General features: G+C 35.2%; 1 protein-coding gene across 4 annotated transcripts in view; it reads left to right on the plus strand.

The window, feature by feature from the left end:
- Nucleotides 1–27,444, plus strand: part of SGCG (sarcoglycan gamma) — a 105,972-nt gene that overhangs the window by 40,838 nt on the left and 37,690 nt on the right. For 2 of the 4 annotated variants that reach the window (XM_059493683.1, XM_059493682.1), the window contains 3 exons: nucleotides 11,052–11,249; nucleotides 23,407–23,508; nucleotides 27,126–27,213. In XM_059493683.1, coding sequence (XP_059349666.1) covers nucleotides 11,055–11,249; nucleotides 23,407–23,508; nucleotides 27,126–27,213 — 385 coding nt within the window. In that variant the 5' untranslated portion in view covers nucleotides 11,052–11,054. The remainder of the gene's footprint in view (nucleotides 1–11,051; nucleotides 11,250–23,406; nucleotides 23,509–27,125; nucleotides 27,214–27,444) is intronic. The other 2 variants (XM_059493685.1, XM_059493684.1) reach the window with 1 other exon arrangement.

Here is a 27,444-nt window from a genome sequence, read left to right on the forward strand (position 1 = left end):
AGTGTTAGTCTACAAATGGTTGCTGTCTATTGATACTTCGTTCTGGTTGAATTTTCTTCTTTGTTTTTTTTTGTTTGTTGTTGTTGTTTTAATTAAACAGACAGAATTCAATTTACTGTTGGCTGTTGTTTACCTCAGAGATGCTGCCCACCCCACTCCCCCCGCTATCTTCTTTGATTGTACAGTCAAATTTGAGTATGATAAAATAAAAGCATAGAGTTTTTCAAGGTAATTAAGTATTTTTTCAAGTTTACTGAAAGTGTATTGTGAGATAATAGCCTCATTAGAGGAAAACTCTGCTGTGGTACATTCTGTTGGCATGTGGATAACATCTACTGGGTCAGAATACACAATTGAAGTTACCTAGTACTGATGTGTGTTATGTTTGGCTTAGGTAAATTTTTATAAAGCACATGGATAGAGCAAGGATAACGAGATTACTGTGTTGATGTGGGTGCTTGACCAAACATACATATCTGTACAGAATTAGGCCTCATCACTACTTCTGGTTACCGTACAAAGTGTTAATTAAGCTTTCACTGTTTCTTTGCTGCTTTTAAAGGATTTTTTGACACAATTGAAAGCAATAGCAAACACACACAAGTCCTGTACCCTAGTCTCTTTTTATTCCCTCTGTACTTTGCTACTAACTTTAGTTTCATCTTTGTTGCTGATTTAAGTGATGAGCACAAACTGGGCTTTGAGTTTGCCCTTTCTCAGCACTCTCCCAGATGAAACAGTTACCTCCCAACACAAATCCTGAATTTGTTTCAGAATATTATTGCTGTGTTCATAAAAGATGTCCTATATGTTCAAGTACCACGTGTGACCTGCTTCATGATCAGAGATAGTGGAGACCAGTCCCTCATGTCTTGTGTCTATTTGTAACGTCTAAGAATTCCTGTGTTGGGATGCTCTGAGGTATCACAAGTCAACTTTGGTAGGTGTTAAATTAGTATTTAGACTGTGGAGACAGAAACTCTGCTCTGTGGTACTTCCTGAATGACTTTGTATGTACCTAGACATACGTGAATCACTGTACTGATAGTGATTTTTTTTTTCCTCCATGGATTTTAGCAAAACAGCCAGAGAGGTAGACTTGAATACCTTCCTACACAGAAGATGTGCAGAGTTGGATAACTTTTAACAATCATTTACCATTGGTATTAAAAATTATTAAATACAGTAAATAAAATTTTTGGTGATTGATTCTGGATCTGTCTAACCTCATACTTTACAAAGACTGTGTTTGTGCAGTCAGAAGTCTTCATTCAATTCCTTTGTGGGCCAGGGTTTTTTTTTAATTGACTTGTATTTGGTTTTGAATATCAATACTATGTATTTGAGTACTGGGTATACACTGAACATTTGTATTTTGAGTGGCCGAACAAAGATATCAAAAAGAAAATCCTAAAGGAGTTAACATCAATGTTCCCCACTGAGGAGGTCTGGGAAATTTCTCTGTACACCTTTTCATTCTGGACTGGAAGATGGCTCTGAAGAAATGTCCCAGATGATAAAAAAATCATTAGGAGATATTTTGGGACAGATCAATACAATTGATAATAATGAGTTTTCTGTCATCAGGTCCGGATGTTATTCATATTCAGAAGGCAAAAAGTTTTACCTGTCTGGTAAAAGAAGCAAGATAGCACCAGACATGGCTTCATCTTAATTTTCAGCCCCAATAACTTCCGATATATTTAGGTATTGCTAACTGCATGGTTTTAGCTTTACTACTACAATATATCCCCACTGTCCATTTTTCCAAGAGCTTGAGTACAGAGTAGCATTGTGATGAGAAACACACGTAAATCTTCAAATATTATGCAGTTCCTATTAATTTTTATATTCATACAGGAAGAATTTTGTCATTGTCAGAGAATACTCCCAGGCAGATTATCCCTATCTTCGTCGTTTGAATAAACAAAAGAGCAATAATATCAGTTTAAGCCAAAATGTAACCTTTGTTGTGTTTAGAAATGATTATAAAGGGATTGTAAAGGAAGAGTCACTTATGAAAAAGTAAATGTAGAGTAAGCAAACAGAAACTATCAGATGTTTGCAATCAGTTGGGGAAGAATGTTTTAAGGTGTAGCCATTGAATAGAATCATTTCCAATAAGCTTAGAATTTCCAAAGGTATTGTGGACATCTCCATAGCCCATTGTAATGCAATGTGAGAAAGAGTTTTTCTTAAAGAAAAAAGGCAATGTCTTAAAAACCACGTATTTTCTGTAGCTGTCTCTCAAGTGCTGTGATTTCCTGGACTTTCCAATGATATTGTAAATCTAAGTGAAAGAGTTTTTCTCTGGAGGACAGTAGAGAGTTTAATATACAATTGAGAATACAATTGCATTCTCAATTGTATATTAAACAGAGCAGCCTTGGAAATGAACAGCAGATTCACATGTTATTTTCTGTCCAGCACTTTCTAGCAGGTCTGAATGTATTGCTTTTGCAGGGACAAGAGCTTGTGGTATAAAAATATGGTATGAAGAGTAAAAATATGGATTTCATTAAGTGTCTTAATTCGCCAGTCTTCAAATTTCTAATACAAAACAGAAATATATTTCTTACAAGCACAGTAGGTTTTATCTTTGCTAGAAATTTCAAATAATTTACCATTTGTAGTTGTTGATGAAAAGGCTATAGCAGGGAATTAAGAAAAATTAATCTGTAACTATCAGTGCACAATCTGGGGTTTTTTTTCAGTTATAATGACATCTTTTGTGCCCTACATGCAAATCTAAGTTAAAACATACATTTTTTTTATATGGCCGTGTAGAGCAACTTCGTGATGTAAAACAGTTCACTTCCTCTGTACAAGCTGATAAAATATTTTATATTTCAAATGAGGAATTATCCCCTTTTATAAAAGCAATAAGATTTCTCTAAGAAGATGATTTGAAATTGTATAACACATGGTATTCTTGTTATCCACAGAGGGATTTTATAATCATAGTAATTTCCTTAAATATGATTGACTTCCTTGGGTAGGCAGATATACAGCAAGATGTTGCTAAGTCTTGGTCTGAGTGAATATGTGGTTTTAATTGTGATGTTTTAACTTCTTATGTCAACTGATTTTTGTCTTGCCTGACTTCATTTTTTTAGTAATAGTAAAGTATTGGAAATCTGGGATAGATCACGTAAGATAACTTATATACTGTAGTCTGTAGCCATCATGTCCTTGTTTGGTATTAGATTTTGTGTATTTGAAATTTTTAAAAATTCTGTAATTTGGTGTTTTATTCAAAATTTTGGTCTCCAAGTTACTTGCTAATCACCTTCAGAATTCAATGCCAGACTTTTACAGTGATTAGCTATAACGAGGACTGAATGGAAAAGCTTTATCTGCATACAGTGTAATGTGCACATCGCTTCTGAATAAGGAAATAATTTAGCTGTCACTGAATGAAAGAACTAAAATGCTAGTGAAGAAAAACTACCTGTGGTAGATTATAGCAAAAGTTCGGTAAATTTGACAGCCACCTTCTCTTCATTTCTCTCCTTGAAGTGTCAGATTATGCGTGGATTGCTTTGTAAACCTTTATTACTTGCAAGGAATGACAACTCTAAGGGAAACCTTCCACTTTCACCTGAAGAAAAGCCCTTTGACACCTGGAAGGATCAAATGATCAGAATAAGAGAGGATGCAGTTTTAAGTAATTTTATCATTCTTTGAAACTATCATTTTATAAATTAGGAAAATTCATTAAATCCCCAAGATGTCCCTATGTGTTTATTTTGTCCTTCTTAGTGAGAAAGCCCTTTATAAGAAGATTAAATGCTCATGGTTCTTATTTTTCATAAAGACAGGATTTTTTTAAACCATAAGGAGACAAAGAAGACTGATTCTCCTAGCCTTTCCATTAGATGGTTCTCAGCATTCCTTGCACATTAATATTTTCCTTTCTTCTACCTGAGCTGGTGCTACAGAGCTCATGGTACTTGTTTGAAGACTGGCCCATACAAACACAGGCAGGTAAAGTTCATACCTAGCCTAGTTAGAAACACTTTCTTAAATGCACAATTAAAGAAAAAGAGGGATCTAGGGGAATTAATCAACTCTGGCTTGTGCTTCAGAAAGAGAAACCTCACAGCCAGAAGACTACAATGATTTCTGTTCTGATATTCATGGCAGTACATTATGTATCTGGTGTACTTGCAGTCCTTCAAGGAAAAAAATAAATCATGTTGAAGAGCAGCTGCTACAGGGGAAAAGTGTATTGGACTGTAGAGGGCAAAATTTATTTCACAGTTAGGTTAATTAAAGCAAATTGTTCAGTATCACTTTTTTATCCACTACTCAAGGCCCGTGAGATATCATCTTCTCAAAGGGATTGGACAATAAAAACTGTACTAGTAAGAACAGATTAGTTACCTGTTGCAAGTTTGATCTTTTAAAATGTCTTTGTGGTAATAAACTCTATTGAAAAACACAGAATGGCATTCAAAGGACAAAACAGGGTTTTACACACTGAAACGATGAAAGTTCATTTCACAAAGAATAGTAAGTAAGGAAACAAATGATCTTAACACCATTAATGATTCTCAGTCTTTAATTGTTAAGTGAAAACAATGGCTGTACAGACTGCTCTTTTCTCTCTTCTGTGTGGGCTTTTAATTCTGGTGGGAGTAATATGATTTTATTTTTTTTCTTATTTGAATAATATTTTTTTAATTTTTAAAGGAGGAAAATAAATATAATTGAAAGATAGAAAACAAGGTTTTAAAAAATTACTGTAAATGAGATTCAACAGTACACATATTAGACAAAATATTTTATATAGCATATTATATTAATATTAATAATATGTTCTAATGGCAATATGCATACATTTACATAATATTAATGATTATGTCATTAATATTTATATAATCTTGTGCTGTCAGGGACTGCCTTTCAGCTCTACTTAAAAATGTGCAAACCTGTTAATTGTGACCATGTCATGGTTATTATGCCAATGTGCATTGCAGGGTATGCAACAGGTAACCTGGCCATAGAAATTTCATCACTGGTTTCCACAAATTACACTGCAGGGATCCAGCTCTTTTCAGCTGATGACACTAGTTTACAATTCAAATTGAAATATGCTAGATAACACAAAAATTTCAACAAAGCAAGATTGGGCAAGATTAAATACAATGTGATGGAAGGGCTGAAAGTAATTATAAAATTTTCACCTAATCATGAGACTTTGATTTTTCCCTGTATTTCTGATTTTTTTTTTTGAAAGCTTTTCTGTATAGATTCCAAAGGTTTCTCATTTTTTTCTCTGAACGACAGGATTGCCTAAACTGTCTTTCATCTTTCAGGAAGATACTCCAACAGCATCTCTTTGCTGTTGGTTAATCATTGGTCTGCTTCTGTGTTCACAAGGACAAAATGTGCATGCCTGAATGCACTAAAGTGTGAAACCTTGGTGTACTTCTGATGTTCATACTATAATAATACCCACCTAGCCCAAAACAACACACACAAAAAATGAGCGTAATATTCCATGAAGATACCATATGCTGATCGTAAAAGTAGTTTTCACTTGCCTTTGCTGACAGGTTGTTTAATTTCAGTTTTCAGTTTGTATACAATGGCACAAGAATTTAAAGATACTGAAATGGTCTTTTCACTGTACTGTTTTTGTTTAGCACTATCATCTTTTTCATGCCCACACCCTTTGTGAATTTTCTTGCATGTGAATGAATATACTTTATGTAAAGTGGTGTCATGGTTTAGGGATGATGGGTGTCCTCCAATTCAGTATTCCTATTAAAACCATGCCGCCACTTGCTCCCCCTTCCCTCCAACTGGAAGCACAAAAGGCAAGGATCATGGGCTGAGATAAGAACTGTTTGCTGGAAACAGCAATAAGATAAGAAAAGGAACAGTAAAAGCAACAACATTAACAAGAGAAGATATAGCACAAAGAAATTACTTGCATGGAAAGCCTGCAACAATAAAAAAATACCAATCAGTTCTTCCCAAACGTGTTTTTCCACTGAAAGGAATGCACTTTTCCTCAGAAGCCAGTCCCTTCTCCCCCACCCCTGGCAATGACCTGCTGGGGTATAGAAAAACATCAGGGTCCTGGACACACCACTTCAATAATATCTCCTTCCAGCTGCTGCAAAAAATTAACCTTGTGCTGGCCAAAACCAGAACAAGAGGAAAGAGTAGATGTACTGATGACTTTTGTGAAGAAGAACGTGCATAGTACAAGCACCAGTGGTGCAAATTTCATGATGAAACCTTGCCAGTTCTTCTGAACTCCAGTTTGAAAAGAGTTTATTGAATGTTAAGCTTTTTGCTGAAAATATAAATGCTGATAATTACATAACGGTTAATGGAATGACCACTGGTTATGAGTATTTACCAGCTAAGTAGTTCTGAATTTAAATTATTTTCTAATTGCATGTTATTATCAGTTGCTTTATGACAACATGACAAAGTACTCGAGTAACACAGTCCAGAGCTATGTGTAAAGGGAGTTTTATTTAAATGAAAATAACAGCCATTTTTGAACAAAAACAATGAAAATATGTTTTTACAGTTGAAATATACTGAGATTACTTATTTTAATTGAATTTTTTCAATACTGTCTTCAGTATTTCCTACAGATAAGTCATTTCTGAAAATAGTAAAAATATCATGCTTTTATTCAGGCTTGCTTTCCTAAGCAGGCTAAAGGATAAGTTTTCAAATTACTTTTTAAAAACATAGGTGTCTTAAGTGAATATTTCAGAGCTGTCAGAATAGGTTTTGAACTTGGTGCCCAAACTAACCTCCAACAGTCCAACAGTAACATTTGTGATAGACAGTTTTTCAACGTCTTTCATAATTGATATTAATATAAAAATCTCCTGAACTTCAGAATCACTCAAATGACTGAGACCAGTTTCTAAGTTTTATATCAAAGAAGGTGCATTATAGCCAGGGAAATGTTCTGTCATTATTATATATTTTTAGGGGACACTTAAAAGTGTGAAGAGCATACAGGTCTTTCATCTTACTTGTATTATTGCAGGCATGAATTTCATGCCTTACATGCAACACATACGATGTCTGAACACATGGGAAATCTCATGAGGTCAAAAATCTGCAGTGTTACTCGTTGTTTACAAGTTTGACCTATCATTTAAAAACTGTGAAAAATCTTTTGGCAGCTAATTAGCATTCAGTATCTGGTTTAAATCAGCGAATAGCCAAGAAGTAATTGGATTTAAATGGATCCCTGTAAAATAGATGTTGACAATTAGAAAATACTTCTAAATAACAAACTATCGTGATAGAACTCAATCCCATGAATTATGGCCAAATCTACAAAAATCCATAGGGAATGTGCTGATTGTATTGGTCGTTGAATAGAAACATCAAGAAATTCCACTTCCAATTAAGTAGTTTATTTGTAGTAGCTTTTTTATTGTGGTACTGTTGACCTGATGCAAATAAGACATTTTCATGGCCCATTTGAAAGATATAAGAATTTTCATTTTATCTGCACTATGGCTTGCCAGTATTTCTTACTCTTAGTCAGTGTGTGCTGCTTCCTTGTAAAATAGTTAACAGAGAAAAGATAATATTTACCAAAGTCATTGTGCATTCTGCAGGTTTCTTGCTTCTCCCTGCACAACTAACTTGTGTACATCCAGGTGTCTAAGTCACCACTTCCTTCTTGCTGCCTGTTTAGAATGCTCCTACACAACCAGTTTCATGGTTATTCCACTTACAAATCAAATTTCTCATCATAGAACTAAATACCTGTTGTTCTTGTTCTATGAATCTATCTTGGATCTTGGCTGACTTCACAACACAACTATCAGGTCTGCCTATCTAAGGCTTTCCTTTCAGCCCACTTTTCTAAAACATCCCAGACTTACAAAAAGATTTCTTTCTGACTTCTCCAGACAGGTCGGAGATTATTTTCCTATGTGCATTTAGCTCGTGAACATACAAGTCAGTAATATGGAAAGTTGATTCTCCCAAAAGAAACAGTCCAACAGGATCAGTTCTGAAAGAATTTCCACTGTAATTATGTAATAGTAGGACACTAAATCTCTTAAAAATAATGAAAAATTATGTAAGGGAGAAAAACGTAATCCTTCTCAAAGCCTTCAGTTGTCTAGGCAAGCACTGCCTATTTACTATGACCAAAGCAATTTTTGGCAGTATTAATAATGCTCAGAAACAACAGAACTGTTTTCTGTCAGGAAAAACTAATCCATGCAGGGAACAATGCTGTGCTGGGAGATGTCCCCTGTGGAATTTCTGAAGGGCTGAAAACAATCACAAAACTCATAGGCTTTTTGCTGAAATACATAATGGATTTTGACCTCACCTCATTAAACAGCAGTACATAATACATTATGTATAAAACACTAAACTCACTAAGTAAACATTTTACAAAAGAGTAAAAATGGAACAGAGAAGAACAGAAATCAGAAAAATCCTATCTTGTTGTGAAATTACATGCTTTGGAAATCATTCTGGTAGAAATGTCTACAACATATAGGCATACACATATGAGAAAGTCATCACAGGCTCTCTTTCTTTCTCTTTTGATGGAGAGAAGTTAAGCAGTCCATTCAATATCTAAAATTCACATCTAACATGAGTCAGATAACTAATTCCCAGCAGGGAGACCTATCTCCATTGACCATAAAGGGAGTCCAGGTTGACTGGCTCAGATATTCAGGGCTAAATTGTTCATATCTAACATTGTGAGATGAATTCCAAGCTCAGAGACCACTGTAATGACGCTGCATAAGACCGTGAAAATGTTACAGTTAATTAACTCTTCTGCACATCGTCTCTACTGCAAAATTTACCTTGCAGGCGTACGAACAGCAGCACAAGGAACAGGCAAAGCAGTCTGCCTAGTGAAGGGGGCGTAGAGGAGATGCAAACAAATTCACGTGTGAGTACTCACCACACAGAAACCAGCAGCACCCCAACCACTCACCCGTGCCCAGCAGGACCAGGAGGGATCCCTTCTCCCCTTTCCTTCTTCCCCACCAGCCCCTGCACATGGCAGGAAGCTGTACAGGATAACCTCAGAGTCCTAGCCATGCCTATCCTGCCTACTGCAAATGTTAACCATGTCCCAGCCAGAACAAGGACATAGGTGTACTCCTCATGGGCAAGAACTGCACAGCTTATTTCTCAGTTTGTCTCTGGTTGTTACCAGATAAGAGTTACTGCATCCGGTTCTGTAAGTTATGTGCTGAGAAGAAATTTGTGTGGAAGTAAGGGTGAAGGTTTGTCTAATCATCTTATGGAACCCGTTGTATGTATAAATGTCCCAATATCTTATGGCAGCACATGGTAACAGAGATTTCAGATAAGGGGCAACCTCTGTATGATTTACTATACAATAATTAGGTAGAAAACAGAAAAGACATAGTATTAACTTACGTTTAAACAGCATTCTATAATGAGTACTATGTGCTTGAGTAATACACAGAACTAAAATACACAATCTGATATTTTTAAACATAGTTCATCTGTTAAATATTAAGAAACATCTTGTAAATCTTGTAAATGTTTTGCACTAAGATTAAGCCAATTTATTTCAGAACCTATAATTCCTCAGTAATAAATTGCTATACAGTTTTCAGCAATGAAAATATTTATATACACAGTCTATGAGCAACTGACACTGGTAGCAGAAAAAAAAAAATATTTTACCATAATGTCTGTAAGCAAAATTACATTATGAACTGCCAGTTATTTGGTCTCATTTTCGAATATAAATAAACAAGAAATTAATTTTTTTGGTGCAAGTGCAGAAGTAAGATGACTGCTGCATATATGCTAGGGGCTAATGCATAGGCTTCTGTTCAATTGTAAACTTATATGGCATTCTCTGTCTAGCTAGGAAGCTAAAGGAACAAAAGATGACATCTTTCTAAAGATAAGGGTTAGAACTGAGAGCCACAAGCATGTTACAGACACAGGGTGGCTCTGCAGGAAACTTCAACAGAGGCAGGGGTGTCTTTTGATCATGTTTTGAAAGCTGTGTGAGCAGAGCATGGTAATCTCATTGATAGAAGGAAATTCAAAATTGAGAGTAGACCTTGTGTGAAACCTTTCTGAAGGCACTCTCATTTGTGAGCATTATGTTACAGGAAAGTGGAGCAGTTTTTGGATGTAAGATGCCTGTGGACATACCTGGCTCATGGGAAGGGCTTGACTTTGCAATACCTATTTTGTTTCTGACATCCATGATAGGGTTAGAGGTTTTTTGCTTTTTTTGCTCAGTGTAAATGAGACACATATCGCCTACTGTTGTTCTTGATAAGCAGCTTCAGCTTAGAATGAGTTTTCATTCTTTTGGCCAAAATTGTAAGCTTTAATGAGTGGTTCAAATTGTTGCTGGTCTCTGTGCTGTAAATGTGGAAGTTAGTGAATATTCTCATCTTTTAAGGAAATGTTTTGTAACAAGGTTTTGTAAGATTCCTTTAAATTCAAACAATGCTTCTTTAAGAACTATAGTATAAAGTGAAACAATGCTTCTTTAAGAACTATAGTATAAAGTCAAGTTGTTTAAACCCTGTAGGCAGTGTTTTTGATGTTGATATATCTTTAAATATGAGTATCTGATTAATTGAGAAATCATTATTTCCTGTACATCATAAAGAATAATTTAATTTCTTTACATACATACTCTGAAGCCTAATATGTATTGGCATTCCAACTGATACATACTTGTGAGCTGTAGATTTTATGATATGATGCCATGAAATATTTTATGATGGGAGAATTAGAATATTATGACAAATGGGAGGAAAGTTTTGCCATTCTTTATAGGATGAAATAAATTTAAGACTCCTGAAAATAGCAGTTAATGCAGTTCATATATTAAAACATCAAAAACTAAGATGTAAGTTGAAAAGAGCAGAATAAAAATGCTTTCCAGGTAAAACTTCATAAAGTTTCTAGTTCCTAGCTATTACAATTATATCTTTATATTTTCCTTGGAGTTTTATACAAATATTGTCACTTAAATTAAGCAACTAAGCAGTTCCCTTTCTTTTTTTTTCTTTACATAGCAGATGGTACGTGAACAGTACATGACAACGACACCAGGCACAAGCCTAGAGAGGCCAAAGAATGAATATGTCTACAAAATTGGAATTTATGGCTGGAGAAAGCGTTGTCTCTACCTGTTTGTTCTCCTCCTGCTTATCATCCTAGTTGTGAATTTTTCTTTGACAATTTGGATTCTTAAAGTGATGTGGTTTTCCCCAGTAAGTGTCCTCTTTAATTTTCCATTCCTGACTTCTCTTCCCTGCCTCACCCTTCACTTATTTTGTATGTAAACCAGCTTCTCTGTAGGTAATGGATAGTTCTTTTTTCTTTCTTCTCAATTGTGATTTGTACTTTGGCTGAAAGTATGTTAGAAAAACCTATCTATATACTTCTCCATATGTAATTTCTGTATTAGTAATAATTTTTGAAATACTGAGGTTGTTGATGCTTTAGATTGCAGTGAATTCTAACCATTCTATGAGAATGTATTTTGCTGTTTTCTCATAATCTCTGTTTAGTTGATAGTTTATAAATGTGTTTGCTGTAATTTTATCTCATACAGAATTCCTTAGTTAAAATATTGCTGACAGCTGCTGTGGTTTTTTAGCTTATTTCTCCTATTTATCAGCATCTAAAATTAAACAATTTATTTGCCCAATTAATTACAGCTTGGAGGCAATTATCAGTACTTCATGCTTGAGGCCCAGCAGCTACATAATTCAGAAATAAATTTAATAACTTTCCACTGTCATATATATATTTTAATATTTATAATGGAATTTTGCATGTAGTAGATTAAAGGGTATGTTTCAGAAGTCTGCAAGATACGACTTTAGTCAGGATGTAATAAAATGCATCAGTGAATATTGAAGCTAAGCTAATTTGCTCCTAACATGCAGTTGTGATACACAGATGATTTGAATAGACTTGTTACAAGAAAAACCATAATAATAAATTTCTACAGCTCTGCCCTGGCTACTGAAGAAAGTTTCTGTTATCTATTGTTACTGCACCTGTCACTAAGGGAAGACCGCTTTATCTTAACATAAATATTTCTATGCTCACTAAAAAGAAAGTATTTTAGTTTTCAGTACTACTTACTAATACGGTTTTTAGTGCTTGAATTCCTGTGAAGGGTCTTCCCCTACATGAATTCTTTACAGCACTGTTACTGCCATACAGATTAGAGTGCAAAACATCTTAGATCACAGATCATTTTTCTCTTACGCAGCTCACATGGAAGATATGCTTTTAGTGCCTGCCTGTCATAAATCACAGAGAACATGAAAAACTTTTGTTTTCTGTGTGGCTCAGGGTTCTATTTTTACAGAGTTTTAAAAAATATTTTTTGTTGATTTGATTTCTACATATGAGCTTGGGTATTTCTTCTCTGATACCAGTGAGGATTTAAAAAAAATAGGAAGTCTACTTATAGGAATGCCCATCTCCTTGTAGTTCCTATGTAGATAGCAAATGCCTTGATCTGCTGAGGGACAGTGTCCTTATGCTTTTGCAACAAGAGCAGTGGAGTAACAGCTCTAGCAGTGCAGGTTTACATCCTTCCACAGAGTGAAAGGGCTGTGAATGCCACAATTACAAGGAATTTCCTAATTCTGTGTTAAAGAATCTGTATGCCTGATGTGCCCAGTTGGATAGTGACTTAACTGTAATGCCTTCATTAATTCGGGATAATTTTAGGGAAATACTGAAATTCAGATAAATATCAACTGTAAATAAATTCGTGCAAAGTGCACAGGTATGTCACAATCCTCAGCAAAAGTGAATGTGATGTTGTTAAGAAGAGAGAACTTCTTTTACTGGGTGTTGTATTAATAGACTGCATCTCTCAAGACAAGAAGTAACTCTGAGGATACCAGAAATCTCACCCAGAGAATCACAGAGAAGCACTGCTGGCCACTGAGTCTAAGAAGGATGTTTAGTGCACGTTCAAAGTCTGGAAGCATATAATTGAAGCATCACAGTTCTTTCCTGTGTCAAAGGAAACACCAATTATGAAGAATTAGTGTAATAGTTATAAGAAATTACCAATACTATCATAAAACCCTTTTCATGATGGAATTAAGCATTTATTTCTCCAAGTGTTTTGTTGCTCTTTGAAAAGAGAAGTATCAGTATAGTGTCAGAATTAGATTTTTATGATTCGTGAGTTCCAAGCTTGACAAGTATTTGCTGTTTAGGAAATGAGTTGATTGATGTATATCACACTTACCCAATTAAGAACTCCCATGACTGGGAAGAGTTTAAAAATAATTGCGAAATATTATCCTATATGCAATCATCAGTTATTTAGCAAATATTAATCTGTCAACTGTGATAACACTTACATTTATTAAATGTATTCTAGGTATACTGTGTAGTATACCTAGAATACATTTAGAGATTATAGGACTATGTTTAATATTCATAATAGATATTGTATTTATTCAAGAAACAAGTTGTATTGTCACTAAGGCCGATAAACGTAATTAGAAAAAATGTTGCCAACATTTTAAAATATATTTTTATAGTAGAGTCCTGAAGAGAGTGTATGCTGAAGGAAAAATTCAAGCATAATATGACTGCAGTATATAATTTTATAAGGAAAACAGATTTTCAATAATAGAGGTGTTGGTGCTTTAGCGATTGATTGACGTGATTCTATAGCACAGCCCTTTCACAAGCCCACTCAGAGCTGACAAACTGGTTATTTAGACATCAAAGTTTCTTTAGTTGTATAAAAAGTGTTCTCTTTTTCTATAAAGCATCCTTGACTCTTTCATTAAGTAATAACTTGCAGTATACAAAAATCACATGCTATGTCTATTCAGAGATCCAGATTAAGATAATAATGAAATTATGAACAGAGCTTGAAGCATTGAATTAATCCATGCACACATGTCCTGCCTTAACCCCCATAAAACCAGACAGTGTGATAAATACCAGCAAAGAAGCTAAGCTGATAAAGGAGAACATGAACCAGACAGAGATATGCTGCAAGATGAATAGAGTTTGATCTCCTTTTACAAATTTGGAATGATGAAAGGCAGAAACTTTTCTAAGCTCTATTGTTTGAGAGGCCTTTGGCATCAAATGTAGATGACTAAATGGAACAGGATTTCATTGTTTCATTTCATTTCACTTCATTGCATTTCATAAAAGCTAGACTAAAAGAGAACAACCTGAACAGAGAATATATCCCTTTTCTCATGCTGCCGAATTAAAAAACATATGGGCATCTCCAAATTGTGCACATTAATTCAAAGGTATCCGCTGTGCCTCATTCTTTTTTTTTCCTTTTCTCTCTTGCATTTCAGAGGGACAGTGTCTCAAGGTTTTTTGTGGGAATAAGCAAAGAAACCTGTGAATTCATTATATTCAGCTGTTTCAGAGAAGACATTCGAATAATTATGCCTTGAGTTTGGTGAATATGGTGAAATAGAGTAATTTAAAAAATACTATTATTTTTGCATGAAAATCAGTTTGAAAAAGGGTTGAGTTTTTTCCCCTGGACAATGTATCACATTTCTCATGTAATGGAAATTTCAGATTCTGTTTTTAACATAATGAGGCTTTCTGAGCACTAAAAAGGACTACTAGTTTTAAGAGTTTAGAAAATGAAGAATCTTAAGGGGTTTAAGGCTGCAAGGATGTCAGAAGTCCTGCGGACAATTCTGAAGGATCCATTAGGTCTGAAAGAGAGGACCTTCCATGTCTCTGATATCTGCTGTAAGTGTGGCAGGATGGAAGCAGTGAAGATCTCTAGAGGGTGTCAGCAACAGCTTCTGAAGAGGACAATTAAAGGTGGCACACAGCTGGATCTGCTACTCACAGGATCCCATGGGAGCCAGATCTGAAGGGTAAAGTTACCCAGAAAAGCTTGATCAAGTTTAAGGACTGTATCCTCCAAATGTAGGATGGATCAGTCCTGATAGTTAGATAAATTTCCTGGCTTAGCTGGGCAGGTTACTTGTGATGGAGCTTCAGTGAAAAAGTAGTATAGAAGAGTTGGAAGTAGATAAAGGCTACAAAGAAGAAATTTCTAAACAATGTGTGGGCCAGGAAATGTGTCAGGCTTTCTGTGTCAGAAATGCAAAGCTCAGCTTCAGTTAAGAATTACAAAGGGCAAATGGCAACAAGATGATGTGCATCCATTGGTGCAGAGAGAACTGATTCTCTTGCAGAGTCACCCTCTACAATGTTTGAAAGATATTGGAGACTGGGGAGATCCTGGGTGGCTGGAGGAATGCAAATGTTGCACTGGTCTTTAGAAAAAGGGGACCATGGGTTTACCAAGAGTGAATGATGCCTGACCAATCTGATTGCCATTTTATGATAAAATGTCCGGAATTATAGATGATGGGAGGACACAAAATATCATTTACCTTGACTTCAGCAAGGCTTCTGACTTTTTCCCACAATATTCCTTACCCTAGTTAGGGCATTACAGCCATGAGGAGTGGACAAACAGATAAGTATTAAAAGTAAACTGCCTGGGTAGTTGGGTTCTGAAGGTAGGTGCTAATGTGTTGTGGTCTGTATGGAGGGCAGCAATAAGCATTGTAATTGTCTTGTCCTGGCTCTTCTCCTTTGCAAAAACTTAAGCAATGACTTGGAGGAGATGACAGAATGCTTGCTCACTGAATTAGCAGGTTGTATCAGTGTGGGGGTACCATTCAAAACTTCCAAGGCTCAGGCTGGAGGTCACACTAGCTCCAGGCCAGGATTGTCAAGCTAGGTCATGCTAGGTCATGCACCTGATCAGGTGATTACCATTCCTAATGCTCTAGCAAATCTTTTTCAGATACCCCTCATTAATTCAGTTATTGCATTATTTAGGTTTAGCCACATTATCATAACACCAGGAACAGCTGGATGCCAAAGATTATTTCTGAATTTTTTTGGCCTCTGATGGAGACACCCATGTTTTCCATGGATTTTAGTGGATACCCCAGCTATCGTGGTCTCCTGGAATAAGAAAGGAAATTGCATTGTATTTCATTTTGATAAGGACAGATAGTAATGCAACTACAGTGTTTACCACGATAACTAGTTGCCTTTCTTCAGTGTGGAGGTTTTTTTTTCCTCTGACAAAAATTTTAAGCACAGTGTAAGAGAAGTAGACAGGTCTTTATAGCTTTAGATGCACTGCTAATCAAACATAGTTCAAATCTGTGCTCAATCTCAAGTTCTCCTGCCATCCATATCAAACCTTACTTGGGTTTAAGTCTAACAAGAAGAGTCAAGTCCTAATACTAAGCCTTAGAATAACTCCCAGGTCACCTTATCATGACAGGGAGTGACTTGGTCTGTGGAGGGCCAAGTCAATCAGTGTCCAATGTCCAGTCCAACAGTGCATATCCTAAGCATGGTTCTTCCTAAGAACAGGATAAATGTTTGGCCTGCTCTTGTACCTGCACGTCAGCTGGACATAGAGACAAAGGAAATGAGAACTGTGAGGGTTTCTGCACATTTCAGATAGATTGCAGGCTTTTACTTTCTCCGTTACGCACTTAAATTTCTGGCACTGGAATAAATAGGGAAATTGCCACAGTTGCACAAAAACATACAGGGTTTTCTAGATATTGGCGGGTGTTTTCTTCTTTTGGCCTACTTTTAATTAGGGAGTACTCTATCCATGTAGCCATTCCCAGAAACTTTTATCACAGACATAGCACCCTTCTAAATTTCTGAGGTTCCCATTAAAAATGAATATAGGCAAATCATTAAAAATTCTTTTTTTCCCCTTATTTTTAAAAGTTTTCTGTAAGTCAATAGTAATTTTTGATAGTTCATTTAATAAGACATGTTGAAAAGCAAGCTATATGTAATCTTACTATATATATATATATCTTAGTTGGTGGATAATGGTACTGCTCTAAATCTATAAATAGAATATGTACTTTGAAATAAAAAGTGGTTTTTTAATAAAATACTTCTGTGAACAACTATTCAAGCACTTGATAAACTCAGGCACTGAAGATTGAGGGAATTACTTAAGGAAATATAGAAATATGAAACTAGGAATATAATGAATTAAGAAAGCAAAATTTTAACTGAAAATCAGTTAACACTTTCTGACAGTGGGACTTAATAGACTGTGTAATAGCATACCTTATTAAACTGGAGATGCTCAACCATTTGGAGCACCTAAAACCAGAGCAGACAGCAATTAAAAGGTACAGTAAAGAACACTTAGACCAAGAGATCTCCTTCACCATAGACATACATTAGTGTACTTGTGCAGCCTTCCCATGCATTTTGTGATTAACAGTGGGTCCTCCATGGAATTACTTGTCATTTTGAGAATGTTGCATTACCTTAATACTTAAATAAAATAAATTATTGAATATTTCATAAATTTTCATCCAAATTTTCAAGTCAGAATATGAACATGCCATAGTTTCTATTCTGAATAATCCTTAACAGCTGTATTTTGCAACCTTTCTAAATATTTTATGCAGAGAGTAATAATTGAGTAGAAAGATACTGAGATACTGCAGAAAGCTGTTGCCAAAGAAAGACTTTTCAGTAGTGATACATATTTTCATTTAAATATATTTTCTTAAAGCATTTGATTATTCTGAATTATATTATGAATCAAATCATGTGTATTTAAAAGGGTGTTGAGGAACACTTAAGTGTACATTTGGAATAATTTATAATATTAATAAAGAGTTATAAAAATCTGAGTACAATGAGATTAAAGTGTACATGCAAGTTTAAGACTGGATTAAGAAAACCATTTCGAGAGCCCTTGCAAACCAAAGGAAAATATTTAATTCCATTTCTTCAGCTAAGTTGCATAATTACAAATGTTAATATAATAAAATTAACTACCCAACTTATAAAAACTTAATTCCTGAATAAAGACATGTAACAGTGGGAGTAGAAGTCTATTTCTTCATAGTCAGTTTTTCTAACAAAGCAGATGTAATGCCAGATGTAATAGCATTTTTTAATATCTTTGCGGTACAGAACCAAAGACAGAATATGGTCCTTGCTGAACAAGGAAATGAAGCTAAACTGAATCTGTTTTGAGAATATATTCTTTCCTCTTGAGTAACACCTGTTTTAATTAATACTTTAAGCAAGAAATCTGTTATTCTGTATATCAGGACAAAGATAAAAGAGAACCTGAAAATATCTTGAAAATATACATCTTAAGTATGAATCCTATTTTATGAAAGAAATGTTATAAAAATAAGCAAACATCAGTGGTTTGATAATTTGCATAATTCATAGCTGTTTTCTTACAAATCTGTTGAATTCAAAGTGGTCATCTACTTTTCTAAATCTCGAAATATTATCTACCCACTTTTCACTCTTGTCCACAAATGCTGTTTTGGTTTCTATCCAGCCCTAAGCCAGGTGAGACTAACTTCTATACCAGGAGTGCTTGCTGTTACCAAGGGCTCTGATTTGACCAAAGTCTTTGACTGAAATTACTCCACTGTCATCTAAGCAGATGAGTCAGATAACCTCTGTCTGAGCCCAGCAAATAGAGTCCTTGCAACTGAAAATGAGATGAGGCATCAGTAATGTTATTATACCAAGCACGTACTTAGCTCCAAAACTGGTATTGTAAGTCAAACAGAGTTTCATCAGATTCATTACCAATCCTGTTTTGCTGATTGCTCTTTAACAATCTCTACCCACAGTCCTATTATCTCAATGAAACAGTACACTCTTGTTTGCAAAGCAAGTTCTCTAAATAGTAATTGCTGCAAGAAGTGCTGCAGTGCAAGATGGATCCATAAAACCATTAAATTAACTAGCTTTGGGCCACTACAAGTGGTGTCTTGGTCTGAACTTGGCAAGGTATTTCCCTGATCTGGCCTGGAAGGAGGATGTAAGGATCCCACAAGAAAGAAAAGGATTTAACTGAGTGGAAATGCTGTATCCTTTCTGCTCTGAAGTTAATATCATTACTGGTTTCATTCAGCCACTACACTGTGTGGACTTACTTTTATTATATGGAAAAGTTGAATATTCAGGAAGCAGAGACTGCAAATCAAACATGTTTTTAACTCCTGAGACGGAAGCTACTTGATTTGAATTGAATGTGTTCAAACTTATGTTGGAATCAACTTTGAGAATTTTTTTGGTTTAACTATGCTAGCATATGGGTCAGCCTCTTTCCAGTATTTGATTTCTCCCCAAAAGGAGAAAATACACATCTTCCCTTGCAGCTATTAGCTGGTACGCAGAGCAGAAGTTCAATTTCATTTACTCAGAGGAGCCTGAGGACTGCATTTGAGTGTAATGCTGAGAAGGTACAGAAACGATGATGTGATGTGATATGGTGTGACATATGATACTGAGAGTGGCTGACCAAATTCAGTGAGCCAGTGTGTATCAGTGAGCCAGTTTCAGTGTTGGTAGGAAAATAAAAACTGTTATTCATCAAATTTAGGTGACTAGAAATACTCATTTTTAAACTGAATGAATGTTCCCTGTGCCTCATGCTCATTTCTAATGGCCACATGCCTACAGCAGCAGACCTACATTGTCATAATCCTGGGAGATAAATCCCAGATAAATCACGTGAGGCTCTTTTGCTTCCATATGCCATAGGCAGCATGAGACTCACCTACCTGAGAGCAACTCACTGTGAGTGCAAGAGCCCTAGAGCTGCATCTGCTTGTTTTCCACTCCTAATAGTCTGGAGTCTGTTTAGAGTTTAAGAAAATAAGACATCCAAGATGGTCCTCCCATCAAGATGTTCCACAACACGATGCATCTTACCTAGAATTCTGCAGTGGTGGCTACTCATTTCAGCTGGTTTTGGAGTATCTATATAGATAATTCACTGAAAAGCTAGACGTCAAATGTCTTTTAGACCAGGACTTCTCAATCAAGTAGTCTTGATGAGCTTTTATGAGGATTCAGAGATTGAATGTTTGTGGTAGAAGGCTTTGTCTCTTTTTCTCCAAGCACATACCTGCTTGGGAGCATTTTCAAAGTATGAAAAATGTTTCTACTATAGTTGAAGGCATCCTGTTGCTGCAGTTAGAATAAGTCAAGCAGTTCTGAAATGAATGCTGGTCACACCTGTGTGAACACTAATGCTAAGTTGCATCTTTGGTACACAAGAGTTGGGCAGCTGCCAGCAGTTTCCACACTAGTCAGCTCCTTGCAGCAGTAAAACCTGATTGCTGTCTGCAAGATGCCATTTCATCCTTCCCCGCTGAGGGCTTTCAGTAATTACAAAATGTGAGTCTCAGCTATATCTGTATGTACAACATTGTGTTACAGCTCAGGGCCAGCAAACTCAAGCAGTGACAGTCACCAGCATCAGGATAACCATAATTCAGACTTGCCATGCATTTCTTGTCTTTATGGAGCACTTTTTTTACCCCCCACCCTAAGCAATAGCTTGTTGTGCAACTGCATCAAAGTCCACATCTAACTAATAGATATTGGGTCCCTTTCCTCAAATCAGTAGAAATATATTCAAATATTCAGTTATTTGAATAGGAACAGAATCAAATCCTTGAAACAGAAAGCATCACGTTTGTTCACTACTGAGGAAGCCACAATACTCAGTAAAAAGCAATTGGTAATATAAGAAGCAGAGTGGTTGTTGAGAGAACATTATGTGTAAATATTATGCCTTGCCTTTTCATGGAGCTTAGCATTGGATCTCAGTGCATTGGGGTGGTTGTTTATTCTAAATCCCTCTATTTTATATTCTATGTAACTTCAATTTGCCAGTTATAAAAGGGACATAATAGAATTCTCCTATCTCGCTGTACTGCATAACTCAGTACTTTTACAATCTTAAGGTGCTCAAATATTGTAGTACTAAGAGCATAATAATTGTTTGCAGTCACAAAGGTAATAGAAATGAGGATCATTATATAAAATCCACAGTTTTATTGTTTGCATGCATGCTACAGAGTTTATGTTAGTCCTCACAGATAGTCATTTATGCACATAACCCAAATCTAAATTTCCTGGGTTTGCACTTCCCAAGTGGTCAATGAGAATGGATAATGAGGTTGTTAGGCAAATATATGAGAATGTGAGCTTTGTGTCAATGCTTAAATTAAATATCTGATATAAGAAAATACGGCATACTGGAGAACATACTTATACAAAGTAATCCTGAGGGATATGACTGGGTTTACTGAAAAAATAAGAACTTCTAGGTAAGTTGAAAGTGCTGAGTTTTGTCATGTGGCATACTATTTTTGTCAGAGACATTTCTTTATCTATATAGCATTTGCACAATAATCATTGCTGGGAAACCTGAATCCATTAGAAAGAACGTGCTAAGTAAATTGCATAATTTTTGTCCACATAATTTTTTTATTCTTTTTCTACTAAAAATTTCTTCCTGCCAAAGGCAGCACAGAGATTGCCACCTAGGAGTTTAGTTTTCTCCAGTCTGCTTCAGAGCAAGAATTAATCACTAGTTCTTCCTCTGCCTTCTTAAATTTCAGATTTGTCAATGTCATTTTTTTGTACTTATTCTGAAATATGTTACTTATTCTTTTTATTTCATTCCATAAAAATATAAAAACTCCATTTAAACCTGATAGCTAACATAAACTACTTTCACCTGATGGGAAAAGGTATGAGCTCAGAGGAAATCATCAGACCCTAAATTTGGTTAATAAAAGAGGAGATACTTGTTAGTGGTATTTCTTTAGAATATCCTGATATTTTACATCAGATTTTTCAAGTGTTTTCCTTAAAACCTAATTGTCTTTATAATGTTGGAGTATTGCAGCTTAGAAGAAACTGTCCATAGTCTTTGCTAGAGAAACATATTTTTAAATCAGTCAGTGCTGGCTAGGTATTGTCATTATAAAAGCTCATCATAGGTATTTTAGTTTTGCCTTATGGGATATATCACTATATACTGGGTACTTTTTAAAAGCTTGGCAGTGGTGTAGAGTTTGGAAACTAAATCTGTTTTCACTGAGAAAAGTCAGTACATTAAATATTTCAAAACAGTAAAGTATTTAACCCTGAAAAACAGATTCCATAAATAGCTTTTCTAAAAGCCTCTTTCCTGAAGCAAATCTTGCTGAGGAAGAATTGTGGTTGTACTCTCCAGTGGAGTGAATGAACGTTTCTTACCCTATGGAATTTAAGCAAAACTTGTTTCTCTCTTTGTCTCCTTTCAGGTCTGCTAAAAAATAGCTATGATTTTTTATTGAAGGCTGGTTTGAGATGTTACTTAGCATTTCATATATACATATACAATCTGATTAGTCAGAACATATATTTGAAAGCAATTACCATCTCTTCAATTATAGCTTTTCTCAGTGGCAGGCATAATTCATTCGATGAACAATTTATTGATGTGTAATTAGTGGCCTCTTATCTCTCTGCTTGCATCAAGAACTACCTGAAAACTGTTTAGAGTGAAAATAATTTTTTAGGTTTATTGTTTTTTTCTTTAGCTCTTCCATCTGTTCCTTGTAGTTTGCAGCAGTTGTCTTGAAATATTTTTATGTGGTCTAGCTGGAAGGCTGGTGGGTTTTTTTTGGTTTCTTGGGGTTTTTTTGGCAAGTTTTGTGTCACTCTTTATGTCAGGGAAATGGGCAAATCCTTTACAAATTAGCTAAATACCTGTGAAATACCATGCAGCTGAAGCCTGCAAACCCTCAGATGTACTTACTGAAGTAATTCCTCACTCATTTTTCACATTATCAATTCTATGATAATGATGAAAGGAAGTAAAAAGAAAGAATGGAAATATCAGCTGGAAAGAATAATTGGGCTGAAAGCAGGAGGGACTGAGGAAGAAAGGATGAAAAAATGACAAGCAGGTGATACAGAAAAAGGTATATGGTAATGAGATATAGAGCCTTGACCTACAATTGAAGGAGAAAAAAACTAAGCTAATGAATTAAAACTTAATTAAAAAGAAGTTATTGATGAAAATGAAAGCAAATAAAAATTCCTCTTTGTCTGTTCTGTAGGCTTATATTATTGACAGAATGAACCCTGAGATGTTAATATAAGTTTTTTTATGTGAGTACTCATTTGTAAAAGTTTATTGTTCATTACATTTTTAGAAGGCAAGTACAAAAGCTGTTTCAGCACAGCCAATACAAATGCACTTTTTAAAAATTTAATGACTCTAAAACTGTATTTCCACTCCACACCCTCCTCCCACCATAAAAAAACCCAAAGAACAACAAACCAAGTTTAATAACTTCATGAAACCTGCAATTTCTCACAGAAAATTACTCCTGGGAAAAAATAAGGTATTCTCAAAATTTTAAATGCATTACTATTTGTATATTTATCAGTAGACTTCAGGCAGGCAGTTCTGAAAATGTTTAATTCATGAAAAGAACACAAAATAGATACAGCAACAATAGTAAATTGTGCATAATTCTCACATCTTCTCCTCAGACTGGAATGGGACACCTGCGTGTTACAAAAGAAGGCCTTCGACTGGAAGGGGAATCTGAATTCTTATTCCCTCTTTATGCCAAAGAAATCCATTCGAGAGTGGTAAGTGGGTAATCTTGCAAAAATGCTAAATAAAATGAATGCACTTCTGAATAATTGAACTTTCCATGATTTCTGTCCTGTAAGAAAAAAAAACAAACATATATATATATGTATGTTCATGTATATCTGTATATACACATATTTCTGCACGCTTTGCAAGATCAGTGTTACGATGCTTTGCCAGAATTAACCTTTATCTCTTAGGCATGTGATAAGCAGTTCAAACAGGAGTTATAATTGTTATTGTATATAAGTAATGCTAAAACTTGAGGAGTGTATGAAAAGGTTTTCATTATTTTTACTGAGATTATTTTTTAATACAGACTTCCCTAGGAAGCTGCTTGTTCTGTTTATTCATCCACTACAGAATAGTTTCAATATCTCTAAAATTAGTGGATCCCAATGGAAAAGTTACGATTTCTCTAAAATATATAGCTTTTTTCACTTCAAGGACAAAGCCATGAGATGTCTGACATGTTTATATATATATATGTATATAAAATTTACAAGTCTAAATGGAAAGACTTAGTATTTTATCTAGTTCACCTAGACATAAAAGTTTGTTTTTGTTATTACTAGCAAGGTAAACTAAGAATACCAAGATTGGTCAAATATTTATCAAAATTATTAACTTTAAAATGCCACAGAGAAAGGGAAAGGTGTGGAAGTTGTAGGTTTAGAAAAAGGAAGAGAGCATCTGATTGGGATTTTAATTATCCAGGGGGACTCTGAAACTTATTCCAGTGAATTTTTTGTAGGGAGATGTCTGCTTCTGGCTAATAAAATAGTTTCCAGAACTATTGCCCGTAGCCCAACATCTCATGAAATAAATTTTTATGTTTTGTAAATATTACCATCAACCACTGGGTCATTTCATTGAATAATGTACTATTCAGTGACAATGAAAGCCAAATATGGCTCTTTCATGTCTTCAAACATGTAATTGAGAAGAAATCGGCAGCCATGTGAGTTTTCTGAAGCTAGGAAAAAAGTTAGTGTGTATATATATTGCTATGTCAAGAGAAAATGTAAATAAATTTATCAGAATGAGGTTGTTAACATGCTTGACTACTAAAATTTAAGCAATGCCAACATATTTTACTTATACTGAGCTTTTACTTTTCTCGAAATATTTCTAGTTTCAGGAGCAGCTCTTAATTAAGACAGTGAAATTCCATTACTGTATCTGTTTTTCCATTTACTTTCTTATGCTGTAGTCTTTTCTGCCTCACAGACAGTGAGAAAACTATTTATGTGCTTCGGTGAATTTCCCTTGAGGTTTTTTATCCAGTAAGACATGTAACTTTCTAAGACCACCACAGCTAATGTTGAAGAACTCCCTCTAGTCCCAAAGATCGTTATGCAGTGTTAAGGTACCATTTGTGCTCTCTTAATATTCCTTTCAGCTCTTAGTACATTTAGTACAATATAGGAAAAAGAGGTGTGGCAGCATCTAATATAAGCTTAGCTTCCAATGATCCATCATGATCATTAGTAGCGTGCATTAATTAGATCCTTCAGGCTACTGCTTCTCTCTGCCTACTGATAATTCATCAGAGGTTTTTTGTTTGTACCCTTGCTTCTTTTAAATATTTGAACTCTCTAAAGGCTTAATTGCCTGAAGCTTGGTCTCCTGAGTTGCCATTTATGTGTTTATTCACATAACGTTACTTATTTGTTAAGCTTTCTTTTTCTAAGTTTGTCTTGGAGAACTGAGCCCCTCTCAGCTTTCAAAGCAGCTTTCTCCCTTGCCTTAATAGTTCTCTCCTTGCAGTCTCCTAACAGATTTTCTCACCTAATGAGGTCTCCAAAGTGCTAAGAAAATATGTAGCAGAAAATCTACTTGCTGTGCATTGTCTCTGGAGCCTATTACAAGTTTATGCCTTTATTATGAGTCCAACACAGAGCTGTGGGCAAGACCATTGCACCTTTGCTGAAACATCTTCATGGAAAGATAAAAGATGAGCATTTTTAAATATGTTTCTAGATTTTAATTAGTCAAAACCACATGTGTGCAGCAGCAGGTCTAGAGTACAGTTTATGCACACTTTCATTTGATACCACATATTACTAAAATATTTTTTAAATCAAGCAGTGACAATCAAATAAATGTAATAAAGATGCCCAGCTCCGTGGGTCATTTAGCAGATTTACTTAAATGTGCTATATTTACCCAATCTCCAATCTTTGTTGGCCTTCCTTTTCCACTTGATACTAACTTACTACCATTCATTCTAACATGTGGCTTACTTTTTTCCTAAGACTTTTTGTTATTTTCATTATTCATGTTAATTCTGTGAGCTTTTATGTTTTCCCAATATAATTTATAAAGTGTGATTCATTTCTTTTGCTCACTTAATGACTTATTTTGAAAGAGCGTTTCTACCTACTTGTAAGATACTGTTTGTTTTCTTTTAAAAATTGTGTAACTTTTATGAGTCCAAATTGTGTGTTGCTTCTATTTCATTACTTTTTAATCAGGTTTGTGGTTTTGATACTAAAGAAGTGTTTTTAGTAAAATTCATCATGTAAAAAGTGTTTAAAACTCTCAGGTTGTCTCATACTCTAAGCATTAAGTTGAGATGAAAATATGCCTTGGGGTTATTTTCAGGGATTAGCCCTTCAAGTTACTATGTGGTCTCTGGTGAGTCCAGAAAAATAACTAGAAGCCATATCTGTGAAAGAGGCTGATCTCTTAATAATATTCCAGTAGTTAGAAACTCATTTATTTAGGACTGGGTATCTACACTGAGGTCACAAGCAGGCAGATTGCTGATACTCTCTTCATGTCATGTATTCCCTGGTGCTTTGGCAACTGAGATCTGCATAGGCACTTCCTATCACTTTCATGACTGCTTGTCCTCCAGAGACAAAGTGTGCTTTAGTATGAAAACACCTGTACTGCAGAAAACTTCCTCCCCTTTTTTTGAAGTGTCTACCAGTGTATTTACAGTTTGCTGATCCAAATGAGCGATAAGATTTGTGTACCCAGATAATTTTCTGATACTTAATGTCAAGTAAAGACAGTGGCCACAGTGATTACTCTGAAAATCACCTGTACTGTCATCTGTTAAACTCAGCACTGATCTAGTCAGCCTGCCACTCTCTCCATCACTCACTGTTAGAGCTTCCTTGCCTGGAGAGCTGATGCCAGGTGCCAAAATTAGGCCACAGACTGCATGGACCCTTGAGGAAGCAGAATGCACAGCATGTTTCTCACCACGTTAATACAATAGTATGAATTCCCAAATTCATGCTATTTAGAGTGCTCACACTCAATTAAATGGCTTGAGTTATGTACTGACAGGTACTGAATCTAGTACTAAAGCATTTTTTCCAAAAGATAAAATGTTAGCAGCCATGTTCATTGGTCCAGTAACACAGGTTTGGTTCACCTGGCATATTCCCTTTAATTATTTTTCTTACTTTAAATCTGATGTAGTATTAGTAATCAGAAATATCTGCCCACATTATTTGATGAGATCTTTGGATAGTTTTGTAGCTGCAAAGACCTTTCAGTGACTGAGTTGATACCAACACTAGACTAAATTTTGAAAATGGTTCACAATTCTAATTGTACTATCTAACATACTTTATTTTCTTTCTCCATACTTCAGGACTCATCACTGCTTCTCCAGTCTACTCACAATGTGACTGTGAATGCTCGCAATTCAAATGGGGAAGTCACAGGCAGATTAAATGTGGGTAAGTCTGAGTGATTATTCCTTGTCCATTGCTTTGGAAACATTGTAATGAATATTTGTATAGAGATTTGAGAATATAAAGCACTAAACACATTATTATTTATTACTATTATGGTCATATTTGAATAGTCCATCTGCCACTTAATAAAAAGCAGCAGTATATTTTCAGTTTCTCAGTTAGGCAATACTTCTTCAAATATTTTAAGCACTTCTTTATTGCAGAGTTATGCAA

The sequence above is a fragment of the Ammospiza nelsoni genome, chromosome 2 (assembly GCF_027579445.1).
Source record: "Ammospiza nelsoni isolate bAmmNel1 chromosome 2, bAmmNel1.pri, whole genome shotgun sequence".
In the NCBI taxonomy this organism is placed as follows: Eukaryota; Metazoa; Chordata; class Aves; order Passeriformes; family Passerellidae; genus Ammospiza; species Ammospiza nelsoni.